This window comes from Syngnathus typhle, linkage group LG5, assembly GCF_033458585.1.
Source record: "Syngnathus typhle isolate RoL2023-S1 ecotype Sweden linkage group LG5, RoL_Styp_1.0, whole genome shotgun sequence".
NCBI classification, from domain to species: domain Eukaryota; kingdom Metazoa; phylum Chordata; class Actinopteri; order Syngnathiformes; family Syngnathidae; genus Syngnathus; species Syngnathus typhle.
The window spans coordinates 11,554,697-11,579,030 of record NC_083742.1 but is presented as its reverse complement, the minus strand read 5'-3'; the positions used below and the strand labels follow the sequence as shown (position 1 = coordinate 11,579,030).

At 42.7% G+C, this 24,334-nt stretch overlaps 1 protein-coding gene across 1 annotated transcript; it reads left to right on the top strand.

Moving 5' to 3' along the window:
- Nucleotides 1–945: 945 nt before the first annotated feature.
- Nucleotides 946–23,989, top strand: LOC133154022 (dynein axonemal heavy chain 10-like). Its single transcript, XM_061278402.1, has 75 exons — nucleotides 946–1,164; nucleotides 1,275–1,473; nucleotides 1,616–2,013; nucleotides 2,137–2,327; nucleotides 2,403–2,601; nucleotides 2,695–2,889; nucleotides 2,985–3,155; nucleotides 3,245–3,421; nucleotides 3,820–3,972; nucleotides 4,070–4,239; nucleotides 4,313–4,464; nucleotides 4,546–4,710; nucleotides 4,776–4,983; nucleotides 5,116–5,272; nucleotides 5,364–5,840; nucleotides 5,908–6,066; nucleotides 6,144–6,260; nucleotides 6,333–6,435; nucleotides 6,498–6,676; nucleotides 6,764–6,975; nucleotides 7,135–7,291; nucleotides 7,368–7,598; nucleotides 7,669–7,791; nucleotides 7,866–8,099; nucleotides 8,184–8,407; nucleotides 8,484–8,753; nucleotides 8,832–9,015; nucleotides 9,079–9,213; nucleotides 9,296–9,448; nucleotides 9,525–9,713; nucleotides 9,805–9,951; nucleotides 10,113–10,304; nucleotides 10,406–10,524; nucleotides 10,612–10,770; nucleotides 10,838–10,973; nucleotides 11,045–11,167; nucleotides 11,247–11,378; nucleotides 11,482–11,698; nucleotides 11,895–12,008; nucleotides 12,361–12,506; nucleotides 12,585–12,737; nucleotides 12,805–13,065; nucleotides 13,133–13,305; nucleotides 13,411–13,504; nucleotides 13,626–13,793; nucleotides 13,860–14,048; nucleotides 14,134–14,305; nucleotides 14,381–14,584; nucleotides 14,655–14,735; nucleotides 14,948–15,145; nucleotides 15,220–15,381; nucleotides 15,482–15,656; nucleotides 15,769–15,950; nucleotides 16,069–16,205; nucleotides 16,273–16,490; nucleotides 16,576–16,797; nucleotides 16,874–17,021; nucleotides 17,141–17,420; nucleotides 17,496–17,725; nucleotides 17,798–18,071; nucleotides 18,150–18,254; nucleotides 18,331–18,485; nucleotides 18,568–18,722; nucleotides 18,806–18,986; nucleotides 19,604–19,804; nucleotides 19,895–20,104; nucleotides 20,181–20,276; nucleotides 20,344–20,515; nucleotides 20,603–20,734; nucleotides 20,821–21,032; nucleotides 21,111–21,278; nucleotides 21,352–21,532; nucleotides 22,079–22,224; nucleotides 22,300–22,461; nucleotides 22,566–23,989. The coding sequence occupies exons 1-74, from the start codon at nucleotides 946–948 to the stop codon at nucleotides 22,444–22,446; spliced, it is 13,368 nt and encodes a 4,455-aa protein (XP_061134386.1). The 3' UTR covers nucleotides 22,447–22,461; nucleotides 22,566–23,989.
- The last annotated feature ends 345 nt before the right edge of the window (nucleotides 23,990–24,334 follow it).

Here is a 24,334-nt window from a genome sequence, read left to right as displayed (position 1 = left end):
GCAATCAGAGGTACGTTATTTTGTTGCCATAAGAACAAAAGAACAACTCCTTGAAAGTATCTATACCAATTGTCTGTGGCTTCTCACACACTAGCCATCACAGAAGACAGTTTGAGTCCAGTCATAATGTCATCTGTTACATACAGTACAAGCTACTTTTACGATAATAATGAAATTATTCAAATGGTGCTGAAATGCATAACATAGGCGTTATGCAAAATGTAAATGAGTTTGTCTTATTTGTTCGGGCAAATAATTGCAGGACATCAAACATTCAATAGGGGTAGCAATAAACTACAAAGATAAAGTATTCAGTATTGTCACGTTGAGTTCTTTTATTCAACATACCTGCAAGACAACCTAGCTGGGTCAGACTAGTACCAATAAGTCTCTAATCAGTAGTTTTAGCATTTACGAAGGACATTTTGTGTCTGTAGGAGGATGAACAGGTACAGATTATTTTTTAGATTGCATTATTATTATCAACACCTTATGAGGTGTTGCTAAACTATAGTTTAATTTGTTTCACTATACAAAAATAATGGCACGCGATTGATTGATCTTTTTCCATCTTGTTTAATATTTACTTGATTGATTGATCTTCTTCCCCTCTTGTTTAATGTTTGCTTTTATTTATTGTGTAGATTGCGTTAAAATACGGTTAATTGGAATGAGAGTGTCAGATAGGGACCTTTTTGCGTCACTTTCTACGCACTTTCGCGTCATCTTACGTCAGCGTGCCACGCAATGGTATCATACATATTTTTTTTATTCGTGTGTTGACATCTAACCACAGATTTCCCCGTGGACTAGGTTTATTTTTGAATTACAATGTTTCCAGTAAAGTGCTGTGTCGTGCAATCTAGAATCCAAAAGGAAATCATTTTAAATTGATAGCGGAATTAAGCAGAGGTTTAATACAGCACACCGGGGAAAGTGGTTAAAATGGAAGAGGACCAACAAGAAGACACAAGTTCGGCTCCTAAGGAGGATCCAGACGAGTCGGACTCCCAAATCTTCTCAGATGAAGGAGGTGAAATTCTCGATGAGTTGTCAGGCGAAGCAGATGAGGAGGAAGAGGAGGAAGAGCTGTCACCTACTCCCGAGGAGCTTATTAGGAGTAACGAATACATCCTCAAGTTGCTGCAGCAAAAGCTTATCCATGTAGGTGAATATTTACAACCACCAATAAAATGACAGGAAGCACCATAGGCCTTGGTGAAGATAATAACCCTACCGAGAAAACTTATGTTAGCCAATGTATCTCTTTTTAGATCTATATTCCGATGATGACTGCCCACCAGATGAAGAAAACTAAAGAGGTTGAAGAAGCTTCTCCTGATGTTAAGACCAACAGTGCTAGTGGGACAATCAAGCCAAGTGATCAAGCACCTATTCGTAATGAGTTACTTAACAGCACACAAAAGTTCTTGGGAGTGGTCAACACAACTATTCAACAGCTTAAAGCCCAAGGTTAGTTAATCACATGCAAAAATCACTCGTACATGGCTTGTACATTTTTGTTTTTTACCAGAGGCTTCACTGATTTATCCTCTGGTACATACAATTAATATGGCTAGATATTGTTGAACACAAAATGATTAAATAAACAAACATATTGCAGATGATATTGCACTGCACATCCCTGAGCTAGATCTGAAGCAAGATGTTCACCAACTCGTGATGAATTCAGAGCTGGTAGAGGAGCTGGAGCAGTGCGTGACAAGCTGGCATACTCATCTTTCTGATATCCTTGAGGAGCTAGACCTCAAGAAACCAGAGAGTCCTCGTCCGATGGCAGAAATCATTTTTTGGCAGGAACGTTCCTCCATCCTGAGTGCTCTGACAGCCAAGCTTAATAACCCAATGGTAAAAAAGATTTTGCTGGTATTGACCAAAGCACAAGCTGATGTGGTTACCACTATGGAGGCTACAGTGGCTAAACTCGTAAAATACACTTTGGAAGCAGATGAGAATGTGGGCTTCCTCAAAACACTGGAAAGGCATTTCAAGGTGAGCAATGTGTTTGACCCTCATTTAGTAAAAATCATCATTTATGATAATATAGATGGCTGAACCTTTATTGATTACTGTGCAACTGTTTCAACATCTAAACACAAATGTTTTCTTTTTTAGAATCTGGCTATGGGAGAAGATTTTAGTGTGCTTCTAGAAACCATCCCACCTCTTTTGAACAGCCTACAAGTTGTGTGGTTAATCTCCTGCCACTATAACAGGAACGATCGCATGGTCCCGTTGATGGAGCGCATTGTTTGGCAACTGTCTGAGCGAGTGGCTCAAGCCATTGATATCCATCTACTCTTTAAGTATGTGGATTCTCAAATACACTTTAATGGAAGTGTTGCCAGGTCCCTGTTGGTCTGATTTTGTGTTTTTAATAGAGATGATAGAGCTGACGCCAAATCCATGGTGGATAGTGCAAAGGAGGTTCTGGAATTGTGGAAGTCTTCTTACTATGATGTGCGCGCTGAAATTCAAGAAGGAGGCACTGGTAAACGTTGGGAGTTTGACAGAAGAAAGCTCTTTGAGAAAACCGATTACATGGCTGCCATCTGCCAGGACTTGTCCAATGTTTTGCACGTCAGTGTTCTTACTCATTCACACCTGCTGCATGAGGACTTAAGACACAAAGTAGCTTGATATTGAGGTCGCTATTTGTTTGGTTTTCTGCAGAATTTGGAAGAGTTCTACAACATCTTCTGCCCAGAGTTAAAAAGTGTGACTTGGGACCCAAAACGTTTTGATGAACTGCAGGGCCAAGTCGACAACCTCATCATTCCTTTTGAGGAAGCCACTTTTGATCCTTTCAATAGTTGTAAGATTAGCAGCTGGAAAATCATCATGCAAAACTTCAGCAGTTCAGTTTACGTAAGTTCAGGATTCATTTTCACTTGATTCTGCAGACGATTTAAGGATTCAATGTATTTGTGGATTCTCTTGACCTTATTTTTGTATTTGATCAGACTATTGAGAGGGAAGTCATTGCCTTCATTGACCAGTCCTTCAAGACACTGCGCTCCTCAACTGCTGCCTTTGAAATGCTTGTGAAATACAAAGACATTCGCTCTAGACCAGCCATCAATAACCATTTGATGAAAAAGACAAATGATGTTTTGTCTCAGTACTGCAAAGAGGTTTGTCTGAGATCACCCAGAAGCTTCATTTGAAAAATGGAGTCGTTTATTTTTTTCTACAGTAAGTGAATGCTACTTGTCTTTGTCAGGTGGACAGTATAAATGAAATATTTGAGGAAAAGAGGGATAAGCCGCAAATTAATAAGAATGAGCCTCCCACGGGAGGCAGCGTCAGGTGGACACATTCCCTCTTTCAGCGCATAAAAGGTGGCATGCTTCCTCTCCTGACAATGCCAGATTTATTGGAATGCGAAATGGGCTTATTGGTAGGTGACTGTCAACACTATATACGTGCAAAATTTAGCTGAAAGTGGAAGTCAACCCCAAAATGTTCTTTGTAATAATATTCTGATCAATGTTTAGTTTGTGGATTAAATGTAAATTAAACAAGTATAGTGGACCTGATTTTATCTGTCTCAGGAGTTGGCCATTTTGCTAGTTGCTGTCGACTGACAATGATATCACAGTTGCCGGGTCTCAGGTCACCAATTTTATGAAGCTGCTTAACTCGTATATTAATCACAATATTAATCAGAATGCTGTGTTTAGACTAGTGAGGGCGCATACAACATTGTAAAAAAATGGGGTTGATTTCCTTTTTAGAAAAAGAGATGGAAGCGCGTGACATTTTAAGCAATGCTTTCTCTTTTGTGAATTTCACAAGGCAAAGAACAAATACTTGGAAATGGCAAAAAAAGTAAGTGAGTATGGAGTTAAGAAGTATAAGGCATGGATGTCTGAAACTGAACGCAACTTGCCATTATTATTGAGAAAACCTGTTTTGGTTATAATTTCGAAGGAAACCCAACGCGAGCTGGTATGCTTTGGCTATTTGACACGATTGTATTTTCGGACAAAACGGCATTCTACTGAATGTCCATCTTTTTTGTTTGTTTTGTGTTTCCAATTTGAAGGCCGTCCCAGCCAAACCTGACATCAAGGGCCAGAGGGATCGGCGATATCGTGTTAACTTTCCACCAGAGATCATGACAATAATCGCAGAGACCAAAAATTTAATTTCAATGTCCTTCTCCATGCCTGAGGTCGCTCGAAACGTGACTCTGCAGGAGTCCAACTTTATAAGGTTGTCAAACTCTCCAATGACATCCCCCCAAAACACAAATTACTTTAACCTCCACGTTTCACATTGGATTTAGGTACACTGAAGAACTGTACAAGCTCGTCAACCGCTACAACTCTACACTTGATAGTCTGAGTGATTCAAAAATCACCATGTTGTCTCATAACATAAGAAAGGTCGAAACGGTGTTATTTCCGGGATGCAAAAGGCTAAACTGGAATTCCTTAGGTATGGTGCCAAAATGTTGTTAGAATTTCATCTATTTGGATTCTAGATGGGATGAGACCACTTTTTCCTCTTTACGTTTAGCAATTGCAGATTTCATCAATAATGGGAACCCGGAGTTCTCAAAGTTTGAGTCAGTTGTCAACCAAATACTGAACAATGAGCTCGATATCGAAACCAAGCTGAAATCCATTATGATGGCAGAGCTCCTCAAATGTCCAGCACCAGACAAGACAGAGCTTTTACCAAGTATGTCAAATCAAAACAAATCAAATGTCATCCATCATGTGAATTTCATACACTTTGTTTTCCAGGTGTCAGAACGTTTTATGAATGTATGGATCGAGAACGGATCAAGACAACAAATTTGATGAGAAGCAAATATGCTGACATTGGACCTGTCATCTCGAAAGTGGAACACTTGATCTTGGAAACAAACACCGGCAAGTGCAGCAGCATGGCAAATTATTATGCACACTGGGAACGCAAGGTGCACGAGGCTCTCATTACCATGGTGCTGAGGTAATTTGCCGTAAATTGAAACAATCAGCAGTTATTGAGCAGGTTACGTTTTAGTTTCAATCATTATCTTGGAACAAGATGTGCCAAGTGCCTGCTTCTTTCAACAAATATTCTGTCGATTGTCACGTTTAGGAACATCAAGGCTTTCAATTCTGTTCTGATGGGGAACGTCCCTCTGTTCCGTGTTGATGCCATCCTTTCTCCCCCCAAAATCTTGTTGCAGCCCAAGACAAATGAGATCTCCCGCACACTTATACAGTGTATCAAAGAATGTGTCGAGAGCACCAAAGTAGGAATATTATTTCCTCTTCTGTGAGCGTGCTTAAGATATAAAAATGAATAAATTTGCAATGTGATCCATCCCTATGTTTGTGTTCCAGGAATTTGTGCGTTGGATGAATGGAACATGCATGGAGTGCCCATCACAACACATCGAGGGTGATGACTTTGTGACGTTTAGCTTCTTTGAGGAAGTGTGTTATCACCCTCAAATCAACGAATGCGCCTTAGCCGTATCCCAGAATATTCAGCAAATAATGCTATCTGTAGATCAATACCTTATTCACTGGAAACAGTACCAACCCCTGTGGGAAAAGGACAACGCCACAGTCTGTGAAAGATTTGCTGATAAAAACCCGACATGTGCTATGTATGATCAGAGGCTGCAGTTCTATGCTCAAATAAATCAAAAGGTGCTACAGGAAGCTCTTTTTAAGAATATAAACATCATTCAACTAAACCTGGAGCCACTTGCTCGCACTGTTCAAGAGACTGCAGAGTCCTGGATCAGTTCACTGGGCAGTTTGCTCAACAAGTCAGCTAAAGAAGAACTTTTCAACTTGAAAGAAGAATTCATGGTAATGTGTGTAATCTTAACCGACTTACCTTCTACAAAGTTCATATCTTACATTTTGTGTTCACCAGCAACTCGCAGAGAAGCTTAAAGAGAGTCCTGATACTTTTGAGAGCTTGAAGAATGTCCTTGGGACGATCTCAGACATTAAAGACATGTCTTTAAATGTGAAACTGAGCATCACGGATATCGAGGAAAGATACAGAACACTAGCTATGTACAAAGTGGAGGTAATGTCCTTCAGGGTATTGAAAATCGTACATTTTTTTTAAATGTTGCATATCCTGAGTTTGATTTCTACGTGTAGGTTGCAGAAGAGGAAAAGGAGCTCATGGAAAACATTAACCAGATATGGGGTGACCTGTTTACAGAATCCAAACGAGTGGATCGGAGTTTAACAAATGTCAAGGTGTCATTTAAAGAGGTAGGTCCCATGTTTTTCATCTCAACCACTACCAGAACGTCCATCTGTTGTGTTATTCTGCTCCACAAACAGACTACCAAGGGGATGACTGAAGAGTTTCAGCAGAATTTGTCCATCTTTTTTGCAAGCTTTAACACGGATGGCCCTGGTGCTGTTGGCGAGGATTTAGATCAAGGTATTTAAAAACATGTCTGGAACTAGCCAGGTTATGCAGTATTTTGTGTATTGTCCATACAGGCCTATCAAAAATGGAATACTATGAAACTGAGCTTGCCAAGGCTGTGGAGAGAAGGCAGGAGCTAGCTAATGCTGAGAAGCTCTTGGACCTTCCCATCACTGTGTACCCAGAAATTGTCAGCATACAAAAAGACATGAATGGCTTCAGGCTGATTTACGACATCTTCCAGGAGCAAAAGGTTCATTTTAATGGCTTTCTTAAAACAAAACTTTGATAGCACTCAAAATTCAGCCACACCTTTGTTGACCCTGATTTTCTTTCACAGGCGGCAAAGAACAAATGGTCTCAGACATTATGGGCGGACTTAAATATCCAGCTGCTTCAGGAGGGTGCTGAAGGATTTCTCAAAGAGATGAGAAAGTTACCCAAGGATGTGCGGTCGCTACCTGTGGCCTACATCCTCGAGGGCAGGATGAAGGAATTCAGAGATTCGCTTCCTCTGCTGTTGGATCTTAAGAATGAAGCCCTCAGAGAAAGGTGGGTATGCAAGTGGCCCCTTTTGACCCCTCAACTGATAAACAAGAAGTGCCAAGAAATGGGATACTGAGAAAAAAAAGATGGAACATGACATGACATTAAATGCAGAGGGGATTTAAAAACATTGAATTTTGAAAATTGAAATATTTCCTCCAATAGACACTGGAAAGAACTGATGGATCGAACCGGCACAAGCTTTGAGATGAACCCTGCCACCTTCACGCTAGAAAACATGTTTGCAATGGAGCTTCATAAATATGCCGCTGTTATAGGTGACATTGTTGGTTCAGCTTCCAAAGAGCTTGGTATTGAAAAGGTAAGCCCTTCTCGCTATAGAGGATGGAAATTGTAGTAAGACTTAAAATGGATGATGAATATTATTTATGTTGCAGGGTGTGAGGGAGGTGGTAGAAACTTGGGGAACCATGCTATTCACTATACAGTCCTACAGTAAAGGTACCCAACAGTGTGCTGTGTTGGGTCCAGTAGAAGAGATTATGTTGATCGTGGACAACGATGCCATGAATTTGCAGAGCATGGCCGGGAGTCGATTTGTTGGACCTTTCTTAAGCACCATACAACAATGGGAGAAGGACCTGTCCCTTATCAGTGAGACCATAGAGGTCAGACACTCAATCGTCAAATGTTTTTTTTAGATGAATTTCAAAGGTTAATCGCAAATATTTGCCACAGGTTTGGTTGCAAGTACAACGGAAATGGATGTACTTGGAGAGCATATTCATTGGTGGAGATATTTCTTCACAGTTACCAGAAGAAGCCAAAAAATTTGATATCATTAACAAAAAGTTTAAAGAAGTGAGTATTGTGTTGCCAAACATCGACAAAATGACTTAAGTGTAAAAATTGTACAATTCATTTTTTGTGTCTAGATAATGGATGATGCACAGACCAACCCAAACATTAAGCGTTGCTGCGTGATTCCTAACCGGCTCATGGATCTACAGACCCTCAGTGAGAACCTGGAGAGGTGTCAGAAGAGTCTCAATGACTACTTAGATTCTAAACGGGACGCATTCCCTCGCTTCTTCTTCATCTCTGATGATGAACTGCTCAGCATTTTGGGGAGCAGTCACCATGAATGTGTGCAGGAACATATGATCAAGGTAACAGTGGGCAGATATTGTCCTTCAAAGTAGCCGGTACAGAATGTCAAATGTTCCGACCTTTCCTCTCCCTTCTTCCGCAAGATGTATGATAACATCGCATCTCTCCGGTTTGACTCGGAAAGCAATGGGGAAATATCAGCGGGAGCTATGGTGTCCGCCGAGGGGGAGGTGATGGACTTTCAAAAGGCCGTCCCAGTCAAAGGAAGGGTGGAGGAGTGGATGACAGGAGTCCTACACGAGATGAGGAGAACGAATCGACTCATCACTAAGGAAGCAATCTTCCGCTACTGTGAGGACAGAGGCAGGTGTGTGTCAGCGTCTTTATAACGCTGACTGCGAGTAAAACTTTTCCCACCCACCACGAGTCTGCTTGTCCCTCAGGGTGGACTGGATGTTGCTGTTCCAGGGCATGGTGGTGCTGGCTACAAATCAAGTGTGGTGGACGTGGGAGGTGGAGGATGTTTTTAACAAGTTGAAAAAGGGAGACAAATACGCTCTAAAGAACTATGCGACAAAGATGCACCAGCAGATTGATGAGCTGGTGACACGTTCCACGCAGCCTTTGAAGAAAAACGACAGAAAGAAGATCAACACCGTCCTTATTATCGACGTCCACGCAAGAGACATTGTAGACAACTTTGTCTTGAACAGGTACAGCTCATTTTGGGCTAACAACGATCATCCACTTGCGTGTAAAGACCAACTTGAGTGTCGTGGTCTTCTCTGCAGTATTACAAATGCTAAGGAGTTTGAGTGGGAAAGCCAATTGAGATTCTACTGGGTCCAGGAAGAGGACAATCTTCTCGTGCGTCAGTGCAGTGCGACTTTCAGCTACGGCTACGAATACATGGGGTTGAATGGTCGGTTGGTTATAACTCCTCTGACAGATCGGATCTACCTCACCATCACACAGGTTTGGGAAGACTTAACACACGTTAAAACACACAGTTGTTGACTTGTTGACATTTGTGTGAAGGCTCTCTCCATGTTCCTGGGTGGAGCTCCTGCCGGACCAGCCGGCACCGGAAAGACAGAGTCCACCAAAGATCTTGCCAAAGCTTTGGGCCTGCTCTGTGTGGTTACCAACTGTGGTGAAGGCATGGACTACATGGTAGCCAATCAGAAGCAGCGACTGCATTGCCTTCACAGATCACTTTTTCATTTGTGGGTGAACCATTCCCTTCCTTGTGCAGGCTGTGGGGAAGATCCTCTCCGGCCTGGCCCAATGTGGAGCTTGGGGCTGCTTTGATGAATTCAACCGTATCGATGCCTCGGTCCTTTCAGTTATCTCTTCCCAAATCCAAACCATCCGCAATGCTCTCATTTTGTATCTTAAAATATTCAATGTAAGTCTTTGAAATGCTATATATTGTTGCGTCGTTCAATCGTAGCTAACCGCCACCATATCCTTTTGGAAATCAGTTTGAAGGTCACGAGATTACCCTGGACAGCCGAATCGGGATCTTCATCACCATGAACCCGGGCTATGCGGGGCGCACGGAGCTGCCTGAATCAGTCAAAGCGCTCTTCAGGCCGGTGGTGGTGATCGTGCCCGACTTGCAACAGATTTGTGAGATCATGCTGTTTTCGGAGGGATTCCTGATGGCCAAGGCGAGCATTTGAGCCACAATTGATATTTGCATTCAGACAACACTCCAAAATGTTGACAAACACATTTTCTCTCCACTGTGGTTTGATCCAGGTCCTTGCAAAGAAGATGACGGTGCTGTACAAGTTGGCTCGTGAGCAGCTGTCAAAGCAGTCTCATTATGACTTTGGCCTGCGAGCTTTGAAATCTGTCCTTGTCATGGCCGGAGAACTGAAGAGAGACTCTCCAGACATCACTGAGGTACAATCATCATCATATGATGACACATTTGATTCCTGCATGGCAGCTACCTCCAGAGGATTTCATTTAATGTTGTTTTCCTCGAAGCCATTGTTTTGTTTAGTTTTTTCACATTTTATGCGGTGACACCTTTTTGAAGAGTTTCCCTCCTTTTTCTGCAGGATGTGGTATTGATGCGAGCCCTGAGGGATATGAATCTTCCAAAGTTTATATTTGAGGATGTGCCTCTGTTCCTTGGGCTGATCGCAGACCTGTTTCCAGGGCTGGAATGCCCTCGTGTTCGCTATCCCAACTTCAATGATGCTGTGGAAGGAAACCTGGAAGACAACAAATATGTCTTGCTGCCCATCCAGGTTCGTAGTGTATAACTATTTAAATCCCGGGTTTCCACTGTGTGCAACAATTAATTCCGGTTTAAGTCTTGGGAAACCCTTCATGGTGTCTCTGCTTTCAGGTGGATAAAGTGGTGCAAATGTACGAAACAATGATGACACGACACACAACTATGATAGTGGGCCCAACAGGGGGAGGCAAATCGGTTGTAATCAGCACATTATGTCAAGCTCAAACCAAGTCAGTGTTATTTCACACAAACTCATTTTAAACTGCTGTCATGTATTGTACTGCCGATGTGACGTTGTCCTCTGATCTCATCACCAGATTGGGATTTCACACCAAATTATACCCTCTGAACCCCAAAGCTGTGAGCGTCATTGAACTTTATGGTATTCTGGATCCAGACACTCGGGACTGGACGGATGGGGTCTTATCCAACATCTTCCGTGAGATCAACAAGCCCACCGACAAACAAGAGAGGAGGTAAGGCCAACGCTAACTCAAGTGTTGAAATAAATTCAATTGCAATTGATCACACGATTACTTCCAGATATATTCTGTTTGATGGGGATGTGGATGCTCTTTGGGTTGAGAACATGAACTCAGTGATGGACGACAACAAGCTTCTCACTCTGGCTAACGGAGAACGAATTCGTTTACAAGGTCACTGTGCCATGCTGTTTGAGGTCTGTATGTCATTTACTGCAGTCACGCATGTATGATCTACATACGTGTGAATAACATACATTGATTCCAGGTTGGAGATCTGCAGTATGCTTCCCCTGCTACCGTCTCACGCTGTGGAATGGTTTATGTGGACCCCAAAAATCTGCGCTACACCCCATATTGGCAGAAGTGGTTGACAGGCAGACCCATCAAAGTAGACCACCTTTATTTTATTGGAAATGTATCATTCACACTTGAGTCATTTCTTTACCTTTAATGTGTGTGTGTTTTAGCAACAAGAAGATCTTGATAAGCTTTTTGAAAAGTACGTGCACGTCTTGATTGACATGATTGTGGAAGGTATCGTGGATGGGAAACAAGGACAGAAACTGAAGACTGTTGTGCCGCAGACTGACCTAAATATGGTTTGTGTGATGACCTGTGTTGCCTGATTTTTGCAAGAAAGGTGGCATCATTTGTGATCCAGTCAGGTGACGGCGATTCATATTGTGTCGCTGATCTGTTCAGGTGTCGCAGTTGTGCATGATGCTTGATGCCCTACTTGAAACGGAGAATTTGAGTCCTGACGTGTTAGAATCTTACTACCTGGAAGCTCTGTACTGCTCTCTTGGGGCAACATTATTGGATGACGGAAGAGAGAAATTGGATGACTTAATCAAAAGGACTGCTTGCTTAACTACTGTATGTGATGAAAAGAAAATGGCTGGACCTGGTGAGATCCCAGGTAATAGACACATTTCAACAGGACGATTCATATTTATTTATAATATATCAGCTTCTATAAAGAATAAGAGCTTCTTAACGTATTACCCTTCCATACTATGTATTCAATTTGAAATATGATGAAAGCATAATTGTGCTCGTCAATAGTTATTCTATGACTCGTTTCCAGTATGTTCTAATAGATGTCACTCCTACAGGGCAGCAGCCAACACTATATGATTTTCACTTTGATGGCACAAAGTGGGTTCCCTGGACTTCCCTGGTCACCAAATACGTCCACAACCCTGAAATGAAATTTGCTGATATTTTGGGTAAGGTTTCACTGCGAGCTAATTGTAAAGGATAAGCAAGTATGGCAATTCCAATTTTATATAGACTTTTATTCATTTTTTCATAAAATGTGACCACCACAGTTCTGTTCCTTCTCACTCTCATTTCATTCAAGTGTTTGAAGTCAATCAATCCACAGTCTGCATTTGTTTTCTCTAGCTGTTTAGCACTTGTTACTGGAACAAGTATTCCCAAGACAAGATTTTATGGATAATATATTCTAGAAATCCTTGCAATGAAAACAAAAATCTAAACTTATTGCTTTTTTAAAAAATTGGCATGTTGACAAAGTTTGTTTCTCTTTGACTCTCTGAAATTCCACCTTTGCTTCAGTCCCAACTGTGGATACCACAAGAACCAGCTGGATATTGGAACAGATGGTGAAAATAAAGAAGTCTGTGCTTTTGGTTGGAGACTCTGGAACTTCCAAAACTGCGACCATTAGTAACTTTCTGAAACACTTAAGTGGAGATTCAAATGTGAGTTAAATATTTCACCAGATTTGACTTCACTCACTGCTGTCTTGGTATTATTAATGTGGTTTTTTTTGTCACCAGATTACTTTGACCATTAACCTTTCATCCAGGACAACATCAATGGACCTCCAGAGGAACTTGGAGGCCAATGTAGAAAAAAGAACCAAAGAGATATACGGTCCTCCAATGGGCAAGAGATTGTTGGTCTATATAGATGACATGAATATGCCAAAGGTATCTACTTGGTATGATCTACTTTAACCTGACGGTTTGAAGCGCCATCTTCATTCTTCCTCTTCAGGTGGATAGCTATGGCACACAGCAGCCAATTGCACTGCTGAAGCTCTTATTGGACAGAGGAGGCATCTATGATCGAGGGAAGGAGCTCACCTACAAAACCCTCAAGGACCTGGGCTTTGTCGCAGCCATGGGGATAGCGGGAGGTGGGAGGAATGAGGTGGACACTCGCTTTGTTTCACTCTTCAGCGTCTTCAGCATCCCTTTCCCTGCTATGGAGTCTCTTCACCTGATCTATGCCTCCATTATTAAAGGTCACACCAAAGTGAGTCGTAGCAGGTCTAATGCACCTCATTCATGCCATGTTTCATTAATTTGGTTGGATATTTCAGAACTTTGAGGATGCAGTACAGAAAGTTTGTGATAAAATCACCGTCTGCACCCTGGAACTGTACAACAGCCTCGTCAAAGACCTTCCACCGACTCCAGCAAAGTTTCACTACATCTTTAATCTGCGAGATTTGTCGAGGGTGTACAATGGACTAACAATTACTGAGCCTGAAAGGTATGACAAGCAAATAAATCGTTTTAATAGGTCTTGCATTGTTGTGTGTTGTAAATTGTCTACTTATGTGTATACTTGAGTTTGCTTTGCCTTCCACTCTAACAGATTTTCAACAGTCAATATGTTTGTACGGGTTTGGCGAAATGAGTGTCTGAGGATTTTCCACGATAGGCTCATTGATGAAAAAGACAAAACCATGGTAAATTTGAAAGAGAATCGTTCATTTTATCCACTGTAAAAATGTCAAATACAGCATATGTATGAACAAATTTATTTAAATTGAAAAAGTACATTTATATAGTTTTCCCTTTTTCCAACAGGTTCAGGGCCTTATCAAGAACTTAGTTGAGGAGCATTTCAAGGCAGTCATGGAGGATGTAATGAGAGACCCAATTCTGTTTGGAGACTACAAGACCGCCTTGAGTGAGACAGAACCAAGACTATATGAGGAGATAAACGACTATGAAACTTCTAAGAATCTATTTCAGGTATGATGATGGCATCATTCGGAAACTGTCTAAAATTGAAAAGACAACCATTTTTGTATTCTGCAGGAGATTCTCGAGGAATACAATGATAGAATCTCGAGGATGAATCTGGTATTGTTTGATGACGCCCTGGATCATCTGACTCGGGTGCATCGCATCATCCGTATCGATCGAGGTCATGCTCTGCTGGTGGGTGTGGGAGGCTCGGGCAAGCAGTCCATCACCAAGCTTGCCGCCTTCGCTGCTGAATGCGAGGTTGTAAAAATATTTGACTTGTTTCAAGTAAAACTTGTCATGATGCGAGGGGATTTGAATGATGTGATCAATTTGAATTCCCCAGGTGTTCGAGATCACGCTCAGCAGAGGCTATTGCGAGTCAACGTTTCGTGACGACTTGAAAATATTGTATCTTAAACTTGGCATTGAAAATAAGAAGACCGTGTTTCTCTTCACTGATGCTCATGTTGCTGAGGAAGGTTTTTTGGAGCTCATTAACAACATGCTTACGTCAGGTTGGACATACTGTAACTCTTACCGTTTTATATTTAACGATTTAGCATTTGATAATATAAGCTTTCTTCTGGTAGGTATTGTTCCTGCGTTGTTTCCCGATGATGAGAAAGAAGCGGTTCTCAACCAGCTTCGCGAAGAAGCCCTCATGAATGGATCTGGTCCTTCTAAAGACAGTGTGTGGCAGTATTTTGTTAATAAAAGTGCCAGCAACCTACACATTGTTTTAGGCATGTCTCCTGTGGGAGATACCCTGAGAACACGCTGCAGAAACTTTCCAGGTAAAATGAGGGCAAGAAAAGAGAATATATAGTATTATTTTATAAGTCACCTTTTGTTATTCTTTTACAGGTCTGCTGAACAACACTGTGATAGATTGGTTCTTTCCATGGCCTACGCAAGCTCTACTTGCTGTCGCTGAGTCTTTCCTCGGTTAGTATCGCACACATATGAACAAGAATAAATCGACTAAAATAGAATTAAGATATAGAATATGCATTAGTCTTACTATTAATGAGACTATGAGCCTGACTGTCAGACTAGGATTGTTCCAAAGTCCATCACAGTAGATGGCGGGGTTTCTGACAAATTGTTCAGCTGTCAGTTCAACATGATTTTAATAGCATTGTTGTGCTTTTGCACAGGCGAAAGTGAAATGATTCCTAAGGAACACGCTCCAGCTGTTATCGAGCATGTCTGCATGGTCCATACATCTGTTGGCGACTACAGCATTCTGTTCCTGCAAAAACTTCGACGTTCTAACTATGTCACCCCGAAGAACTACTTGGACTTCATAAGCACATATGCTGGCCTGCTGCAGGAAAAGGATCAGTATATTCTTGGTATGAGGATGGGAAATAATAGAATCATAGGTTCAATTTGCAGTGGGAATGTGACAATCATTGATGTGTTCCAGCGCAGTGCAAACGTCTCGAAGGAGGCTTGGATAAGCTGAAGGAAGCCAGTGTGCAACTGGATGAGCTGAACATCAAACTGGCAGAGCAGAAGGTGGTTCTCGCGGAAAAGTCCACAGCTTGTGAGGCCATGCTGATAGAGATTGCCTCCAACACCACTGTGGGTCAGTAAAAACCTGCAAAGTTTCAATGATATTGTCCTGGCTGAAAAAAACATAACGTACTGCTACCGTACCGCTGGTAAATACAAACGTTCCCTTTTAGCCGAGGAGAAAAAGACACTGGCCGAAGATAAAGCCACAGAGATTGAAGAGCAAAACAAAGTGATTGCTGTCGAAAAGGCAGAAGCAGAAACATCCCTGGCTGAAGCTCTACCGGCATTAGAAGCCGCTCGCATTGCCTTGCAAGACCTCGATAAATCTGACGTCACTGAGATCAGGTAAAGTCGGGCAGGATGACTTGTCCAACAAAATTGTTCTAGTGTACATTCATTTTATTGGATGAAGTTGATTGGCGTGTCCATCCTGCCGTTCGCTCGTTCCTTCGTTTAGATCCTTTGCAAAGCCGCCCAAGCAGGTCCAGGTGGTCTGTGAGTGCATCCTGGTGCTGTGTAAGAAAAAGGAAATTAGCTGGCAAGCCGCCAAGGCGATGATGTCAGATCCTGGCTTTCTGCGTTCACTGATGGAGATGGACTGTGATGCAATCGGTCCCAACCAGGTCAAGACTGTCAAAGGTAGGTCAACTTACTGATCAATTAGGAGGCAATAATCAATGAAATTCATCATGGTCAAATTTGCATTGCTCACCATGCAGTCTGCTACAGTGACTTGCTCGTGCGCTTTGCTTCATAGGCTTCTTGAAGGCCCTCGGGACCAGCCTTGAAGAAATGCAGGGCATCAGCAAAGCAGGTTCAGGAATGTACAAATTTGTGGAGGCTGTCGTCGGTTACTGCGAAGTCGCCCGAGAGATCAAACCGAAAAGAGACAAAGTAACGTAAAATCAGGTCAGCCAATTAGATTTACAGAATGAACAGTAATGTGACTCATATTTTGCAGGTGGCCCGTCTCGAAAGAAATTTCTTTCAGAGTAAGAAAGAGTTGGAGACCATTCAAAATGAGCTCACTGATATCCAGAGAGAGTTGAAGGCTCTCGGCGACAAATATCAAACCGCTATTGCGGAGAAACAGAAACTGCAAGAGGAGGCCGAACTCATGGAGAGAAGACTGATAGCTGCCGACAAACTCATCTCGGGCTTGAGCTCTGAGAACGTGAGGTGAGATGGCCGTGGAAGTGCTGAACAGCACTCCAAAAGAGGTGCCAACTTGTTGTTTATTCTTTGTCCTGGTTTCCGTTTTTAGGTGGACACAAGATTTAGAGGGGTTGAAGCAGCGGCGCGTGCGTCTCCTCGGAGACTGCCTCCTCTCGGCTGGCTTCCTGAGCTACGAGGGAGCCTTCAGCTGGGAGTTCAGGAATCTGATGGTGTATGAAACCTGGGTTAATGACGTCAAGGAGAGAGGCATCCCCTTGAGCGAACCTTTTAAAGTGGACAACTTACTCACGGACGAGGTGGAGATCAGCAGGTCAGAAGGCACCGACGTGCTTGCCGAGAACGAGCCGCCGTTGTCTTCGTTTTGGCTCAACGTCGAGACTTTACAGGTGGGGGTCGGAGGGCTTGCCCCCGGACGAACTGTCGGTGCAGAATGGAATCCTCACGACGAGAGGCAGCCGATTTCCCATGTGCATCGACCCGCAACAGCAAGCCCTCAACTGGATTAAGAAGAAGGAGGCCAGCAATAACCTCAAGGTACAAAAAAACCCTGTATTCTTTCGTGTGATGCATTGTCACTGTTTATAATTTTCAGAATAGCTCCTTTGAACAAAATCCGAGCATTCCCCCAAACGGCGACCTCCTTTTGTTCACAGATCTCGTCCTTCAACGATCCAGACTTCCTGAAACATCTGGAGATGGCCATCAAATATGGATTCCCGTTCCTATTCCAAGATGTGGATGAGTACATTGACCCTGTGATTGACAATGTCCTTGAGAAGAACCTGAAAGGAGCGGAGGGCAGGCAGGTGGTCATGCTGGGTGACAAAGAGGTGGACTATGATCCCAACTTCAGACTTTACCTCAACACCAAGCTGGGAAACCCCAAATTTTCTCCGTCTGTCTTCGGAAAAGCCATGGTTATCAATTATACTGGTAAGATCGCTCCGTTTGACAACCTCCGTTTTGGTGCGCATTCTGGCCCAGACTGAGACTTGAATTGACCTGCAGTGACCCTGAAGGGCCTGGAGGACCAGTTGCTCAGTGTCATCATGGGCTTCGAGAAGAAGGAGCTGGAAGAGCAGCGTGAGTTTCTGATCCAAGAGACGAGCGACAACAAGAAGCTGCTGAAGAACCTCGGTGACACCCTGCTCAGGGAACTGGCCACGTCTACAGGAAACATGTTGGACAACACGGAGCTGGTCTACACCTTGGAGGAAACCAAGTCCAAATCCAGCGAGGTCAGTTTGCCCAGAGAAAGACGCTTTGATAGTTTGCCGTCGTGTTTGACTTTCCGACCGTGTGATGGTCAGGTATTTGAGAAGCTCAAGTTGGCTGTGACAACATCAGTGGACATCGATGTGCTCCGAAACGGCTACCGACCGGCTGCCAAGCGCGGGGCCATTTTGTTCTTCGCTTTGACAGAAATGGCTCTGGTAAACAGCATGTACCAGTATTCTCTAGCCTCGTATCTGGAAGTGTTTGACTTTTCCCTGCGCAAGTCAACACCGAATTCAGCCCTGCCAAAAAGACTGAAAAACATCAGGAACAGTCTGACCTATAACGTTTATAATTACGGCTGCACAGGTGAGGCACATCTTCCAAACATATGACTTTCATTTCCAGTTTCACAGTATGATCGGAGATGCTTTTGTTTGTTCGCAGGTCTGTTTGAGAAACACAAGCTTCTCTTCTCCTTCAACATGACCATCAAGATTGAGCAGGCGGAAGATCGGGTGCCCCAGGAGGAACTGGAGTTCTTCATCAAAGGTGACCGACTTGACGAAACTCCTCGGAGGTTGTGAGCGTTTGCACTCACGCCAGACCGTCTTTGTCTTGTGCAAAGGTAATCTGTCCCTGGAAAAGACTTCGCGCCAAAAGACTTGTAACTGGCTTCCCGATTCTTCCTGGGAAGATGTCGTGAAACTTTCTGAGCTTTTTCCTGGCCAGTTTGCGTCTTTGCCGGACGATGTTTGTCGAAATTCGACCGAGTGGCAAACGGTAAGTGGCGCTCCTTCTACCCGTGCGTGACATTTAATTGCGAATTCATCGACCGTCGGACTGCCCTTGTGTGTCTTTGCAGTGGTATGATCTTGATGCACCGGAACAGGCTCCGATGCCAATGAAATATAGCGAGAGGCTGACGGACTTTCAGAAGCTGCTCCTGCTGCGTTGTTTCCGGGTCGACAGAGTCTACAGAGCCATCACCGACTACGTCACCATCTCCATGGGCGAGAGGTCTTTCTTTTAGTTCAAGTGTATTGAATGGCATAAATCGGGCGAACGTGCCTAGAGATAATGTTTAATATCTTTTTTGCCAGATATGTTCAACCTCCGGTGATCAGTTTTGACGTTATTTATGAGCAGAGCACTCAGTTCTCCCCCATCGTCTTCATCCTGAGCCCTGGCTCTGACCCCGGAGCTGACCTCATGAAACTCGCCGACAGGACTGGCTTTGGGAACAAGTTCAAGTTCCTTGCTATGGGCCAAGGCCAGGAGAAGGTACCATTGTTTATTTTTTCCTTATATCACTCTTATAGGACCTTATCATGCTGCATATGAAATGGCTGAGCGGTAGAATGTCCATTTCACAAGTGTAAAACATGTTATGGCATTTTATGGTTGTACCGCATTTCTTTTTCCCAATTCCAGACAATATTTTCCAAGACATTTGACCTCCAGCTGGTCCTGATACTGTGTATTATTTCTGGAAAAACAGGTTGTTTCCAAGAACATGGTGTCAATCCTAGAGTACATATTCAATAAAGACATCAGTACTAGAACAAACACCAAATAACAAACAAATCCAATACAAATAAGAACAGGAAAAACCAGGGGGGAAAGCTCATCAGAGGGAAAAGGCTTGAACAAACATGACAACGCAAATAAGTATTGCCAAAATAAAATAACTATCTGAACATAACCTTCAAAACGACAAACCAAATACAAGACATGAAGCAAAACAGACGTACCACCATAAAGGATCAGCATCTTCTCATGAATATGCTTCATTTTCAGCAATAACTGAAATACTGAACCTTATGTACAACAGTTTTTGGCCAGTGTCGTGTCAGCAATAGCTGTCTACTATTGATGTTCTTTTTTGGCCACTTCTTAAGGTTGCGCTACACCTTCTGGAACTGGCTGCGGCTCGTGGTCAGTGGTTGATGCTACAGAACTGCCACCTGCTGGTAAAATGGCTGAAAGATTTGGAGAAGTGCATCGAGAGGGTCACCAAGCCTCACCCCAACTTTCGCCTTTGGTTGACCACCAACCCTATTGATGATTTCCCCATTGGCATTCTTCAAAAGTCTCTGAAGGTGGAATGACCAGCTCTCGTTACGTTTAGCAACGGGGCCGTGTGAAACATAAATGTTGCTTTCCTCCTTGAACAATGTCTTACCCCGCAGGTTGTGACCGAGGCTCCGAACGGTCTCAAGCTCAACATGAGAGCCACCTACTCTAAGATCTCCAATCAGACGATGACGGATTGCCCGCACACGGCCTTCCGCAGCCTGGTCTACGTGCTGTCTTTCTTCCATGCCGTGGTGCAAGAGAGGCGCAAGTATGGCAAAATTGGATGGAATGTCCCCTACGACTTTAGCGAATCAGACTTCTTGGTAAGCGGTCCTAGGAACTCTCTGGACTGATCCGGACCGGCTTGCGTTACCTCTGTGTTTCAACTCTGCTCGACAGGTGTGTTTGGAGATCTTGAATACCTACCTAACCAAAGCTCACAACCAGAAAGAGAGCAATATTCCCTGGGGAAGTATTAAGTATCTCGTAGGCGAGGTTAGTTTACGAGATTAGAACACGTCGTACAACAGTGCTGCAAATTGATTATGTTCACATTTTGCAGGTGATGTACGGTGGACGAGTCATTGACAGTTTTGACCGCCGGATCCTGAACGTCTACATGGATGAGTACTTTGGAGACTTCCTCTTTTATGACTTTTGTCGGTTTCACTTCTTCAAAAACACTGATGTCGACTACAAGGTTCCGCCATATGGACCCAAGACAGTATATGTTGGTCAGCTACTGTTTGCATTGTTCTTAATTTCCTTACTTTTAATAGTTCAGCTGTCAACATTCATGGTTTGTCACTGGCTGGTTACAGACGAGATTGAGTCTCTACCACTGGCAAACACCCCCGAGGTGATGGGTCTTCATTCCAACGCAGAGATCGGCTACTACACACAATCAGCGAAAGACATGTGGTTGCATCTCATCGACCTGCAACCGCAGACGGGTACCATGTGGCCCTTGTCATCCCTTTTTCTCACTTGTGTTCTATGCGGCGCTTTGCCACTTCACAACCGCTCTCCGCTGCTTCAGGCGAGTCTGGTGGAAGCATCAGCAGGGACGAGTACATCACTCAGGTGGCCCAGGACATCCAGAACAAGTTGCCTGCAGTATTTGACCTGGATGTTATCCGCAAGAAATTTGGCACTGAAATCTCTCCTACATCGGTGGTGCTGCTTCAAGAACTAGAGCGCTTCAACAAGCTGATCGTTCGCATGAAGCGTTCTCTGGCTGAGCTGCAGAGGGTGAGAGGGAGGGACACGCTTGTGGCTTTTTATGTGTCTAGCAGACTTGCCTCGATCACGATTGTCCGGCGTGTGTAGGCCTTGGCTGGTGAGGTGGGCATGAGCAATGAGCTGGATGAAGTCGCCCGGGCCCTCTTTAACGGTCAGATCCCTGCTATTTGGAAAAAGTTGGCACCTGACACACTCAAGTCCCTGGGCAACTGGATGATTCATTTCAAGAGGCGATTTGAGCAGTATAAGTCATGGGTGAGGAAAGTCGTTTATGACATCATGCGCATTTGTGCTACAGATTTATTTGCATTATTTTTTCAATCCCAAGGTGGATTCAACAGAGCCAAAGGTCATGTGGTTATCAGGACTCCACATCCCAGAATCCTACCTGACTGCCTTAGTTCAAGCTGCATGCAGAATAAATGGTTGGCCTCTGGATCTTTCCACACTTTACACTGAGGTGACTCGCTACCGTGACGAGGATGAAGTCAGTGACAGACCTTCACAGGGTAATGGACTGAAACTCTTTAAAATTAATCACGGATGTGGTCTGTGTTGTCATTATACTGTACCTTGGTTGCGTCCATTTGACTTCTGCTACGACTAAAAATAGTAATATTACTAAAAAGAACATTGCATTGATTTAACAATTTGTAGAGCTTTTCTAGAACAATAAAATTGCCAAGAAAATATTTACAACTAAAATACGTAGTAACTCGCTCTAGAACGGGGTCACCGCATGAATAGTCTGCAAGTTTGTTCTAAATATAGCTCACCAGTGACAGGTCATTGTAATTTTCTACAGTGTTTTAGAAGTGATGATTTCAAAATATGAACGCTCATAGAGACTTTGTTGCATGACAAAGTTTTATGTTTCCTAATTATGATGAGAAATCATTTACATGCTTATTCACCGAGACCAATAACAATATTAACAAAACGTACGATTAATTTATAGGCCAAGCTTCTCAAAGATGCCCACAGTTCAAACCCTTCATACTAATCAGTAGCAAATAAGTAATTCTCACATTCAAAAGAATTGTGACCCCTTGCAGGTTGTTTTGTGTCTGGTTTGTACCTGGAAGGAGCAGACTGGGACATAGAGGTTGGCTGCTTGGTGAAGAGTAAACCAAAAGTTCTGGAGGTTCAGCTGCCCATTCTCAGAGTCAACCCCATTGAGACCCGCCGCCTCAGGTTGCAGGTGTGAACCACAATACATGGGATCAGTATTGATGTTGCTTTTGGGCAATTTTTTGATTGTGTTTGCGTTCCACAGAAAACCTTGCGGACACCAGTGTACACTACATCGTTACGGAGGAATGCCATGGGTGTGGGTTTGGTTTTTGAGGCTGATCTGTACACCACGGAGCACCTCTCTCACTGGGTTCTCCAGGGTGTCTGTTTATCCCTCAATACTGACTGAAGACAGCCATTTGTGGTTAGTGACCCATAGTCATTGCTTTATGATAGCTTTTAGAGCTTCTGATTTAACTGCATCAGGGCATGTTTAATTCATAATCCATTTCATTCTTTGCTCACTAGATGGCAGCTCCTCACTCAGATGTAGGAACCAGGAGGAACCTTTTCAGTGGACTACAGAATCCAGTGACAACTGCTTCTATATTGGTGTACAGTTTTATTTTTTTTTATTGTTTTCAATCTTACTGAAACCAAATGTAGCTTTCTTAATCCAAGCCTTTCATTTATGTTGCACTCAATTTACCATTTTGGCTATTAATGATTGAAACATTTAATCTAATCGAAAAGATGCTCATTTGTTCCATACTGATTTTATTACATCAATATTTTTTCTTGTATCTGTGTTTACATGATGAAATTATACAGACATCAATTGGGATATTTTTTGAGAGAAGGATTTGAACATTGTGCATATTCAAATGTCCATCCTGAAAACAAAGGAAAACAATGTGAATCCAGTTCCGAAATGAAGTCACATCTTTCATATTTGCACACTTACAGACAATAGATAGTGTTTGCACAGCAGGAGAGCAAGAGGGAAAACAAATCACTCCTCAGAGGTGAAAATTATTTTCAGATGCTTGTGACTGGAGGGATTTACATTAACTCTAAAATGTTCTACTCACTACTTGTCCTACTGCTTGCACGGACTGGCTACGTAACATGCCAAGGTGCCTAACCAAATTCCTGTTTGTTGTGTGTGAAAGCAACTGTGTGCACTGATTGATTCATTGGCCGCTCTCCTCCATTCAAAATGCCTCTTGAGTGTCCAAACATTTAACAGCCCTAATCATTTTTCGCTTTATTTACCAACAAATCGTGAATAAGCAGGACCGCATCAGCATGTATGAGAAGTAAAGTTGCCGATACGCCACATTCGCATCTTGGGTCGTGGTCCTGAGTTTCAGCACCATGTGTTTAATTTGGATCAGGAGCACAGCTCTGTGGTTCGTGGCTGCTTGATTTGTAACTCGACATGTCCCATATGTATCCCTCCCACCTTTCTGTCCGTCCGTCTGTCTGCCTGTCTGCATGGGCACTGATGATTCTACCAGACTGACACTAAATATACAGGCCGTGATGGTGCTGAATGAGCATAATTGAACGACCACTCTTAAAACCATTTAGTGTTTGAATGGTGACGGCCATCATATTAGGCACACCTGCAATAGCAAATGAGAAAGTGCTGTATTAGTCATTAAAAGTTAACATGATTATACTGCACTGCCTGCTACACAATTTGCACCGCAGACCAAAATTTGGGACCCACATAATTCATTTCAATACACATAATGTGTGTTTGCTTGTGTATCTATGAAAGGGATATAAAGTGGCAGGCAGAACAATTCAATGTTTTCCCACTTCAATGTATAATTAATGTGTGTGCATCATTTCTGGTGACCTTTTTTGTTTGGTCGTGAAGCTCTGTTTTGTTTTTTCTCCAAACATTAAATATATGGTTTGGCTTAATAAAGGTTGGGAAATAATGCCTTAAATTATATTTAGAAACATGGAGTACAGACTACCTACTGCATCCACAATATTTGACGATCAGGCCAATCTTAAGTGAGCATTGTCTTAGTAAATGCAATTTATTATTATTATTATTATTACTATTATTACTATTATTATTATTATTATTATTATTATTATTATTATTATTATTATTATTATTATTATTATTATTATTATTATTATTATTATTATTATTATTATTATTATTATTATTATTATATTGGATCTCATTAAGAGTACCTCATGAGTGGCCGGTGAGTTTCAACTGCTCTTGACTTGAGCATGCATTGTCCTCAGAGAGAGCGAGAGAGAGATAG

Coding starts and splice junctions, on each gene's coding strand:
- LOC133154022 (XM_061278402.1), top strand. CDS start 946: ATGGAAGAGGACCAACAAGAAGACACAAGTTCGGCTCCTAAGGAGGAT. Junction 14,049..14,133: donor CCTTCGCTGCTGAATGCGAG/GTTGTAAAAATA, acceptor TGAATTCCCCAG/GTGTTCGAGATCACGCTCAG. Junction 18,072..18,149: donor TTATAATTACGGCTGCACAG/GTGAGGCACATC, acceptor GTTTGTTCGCAG/GTCTGTTTGAGAAACACAAG.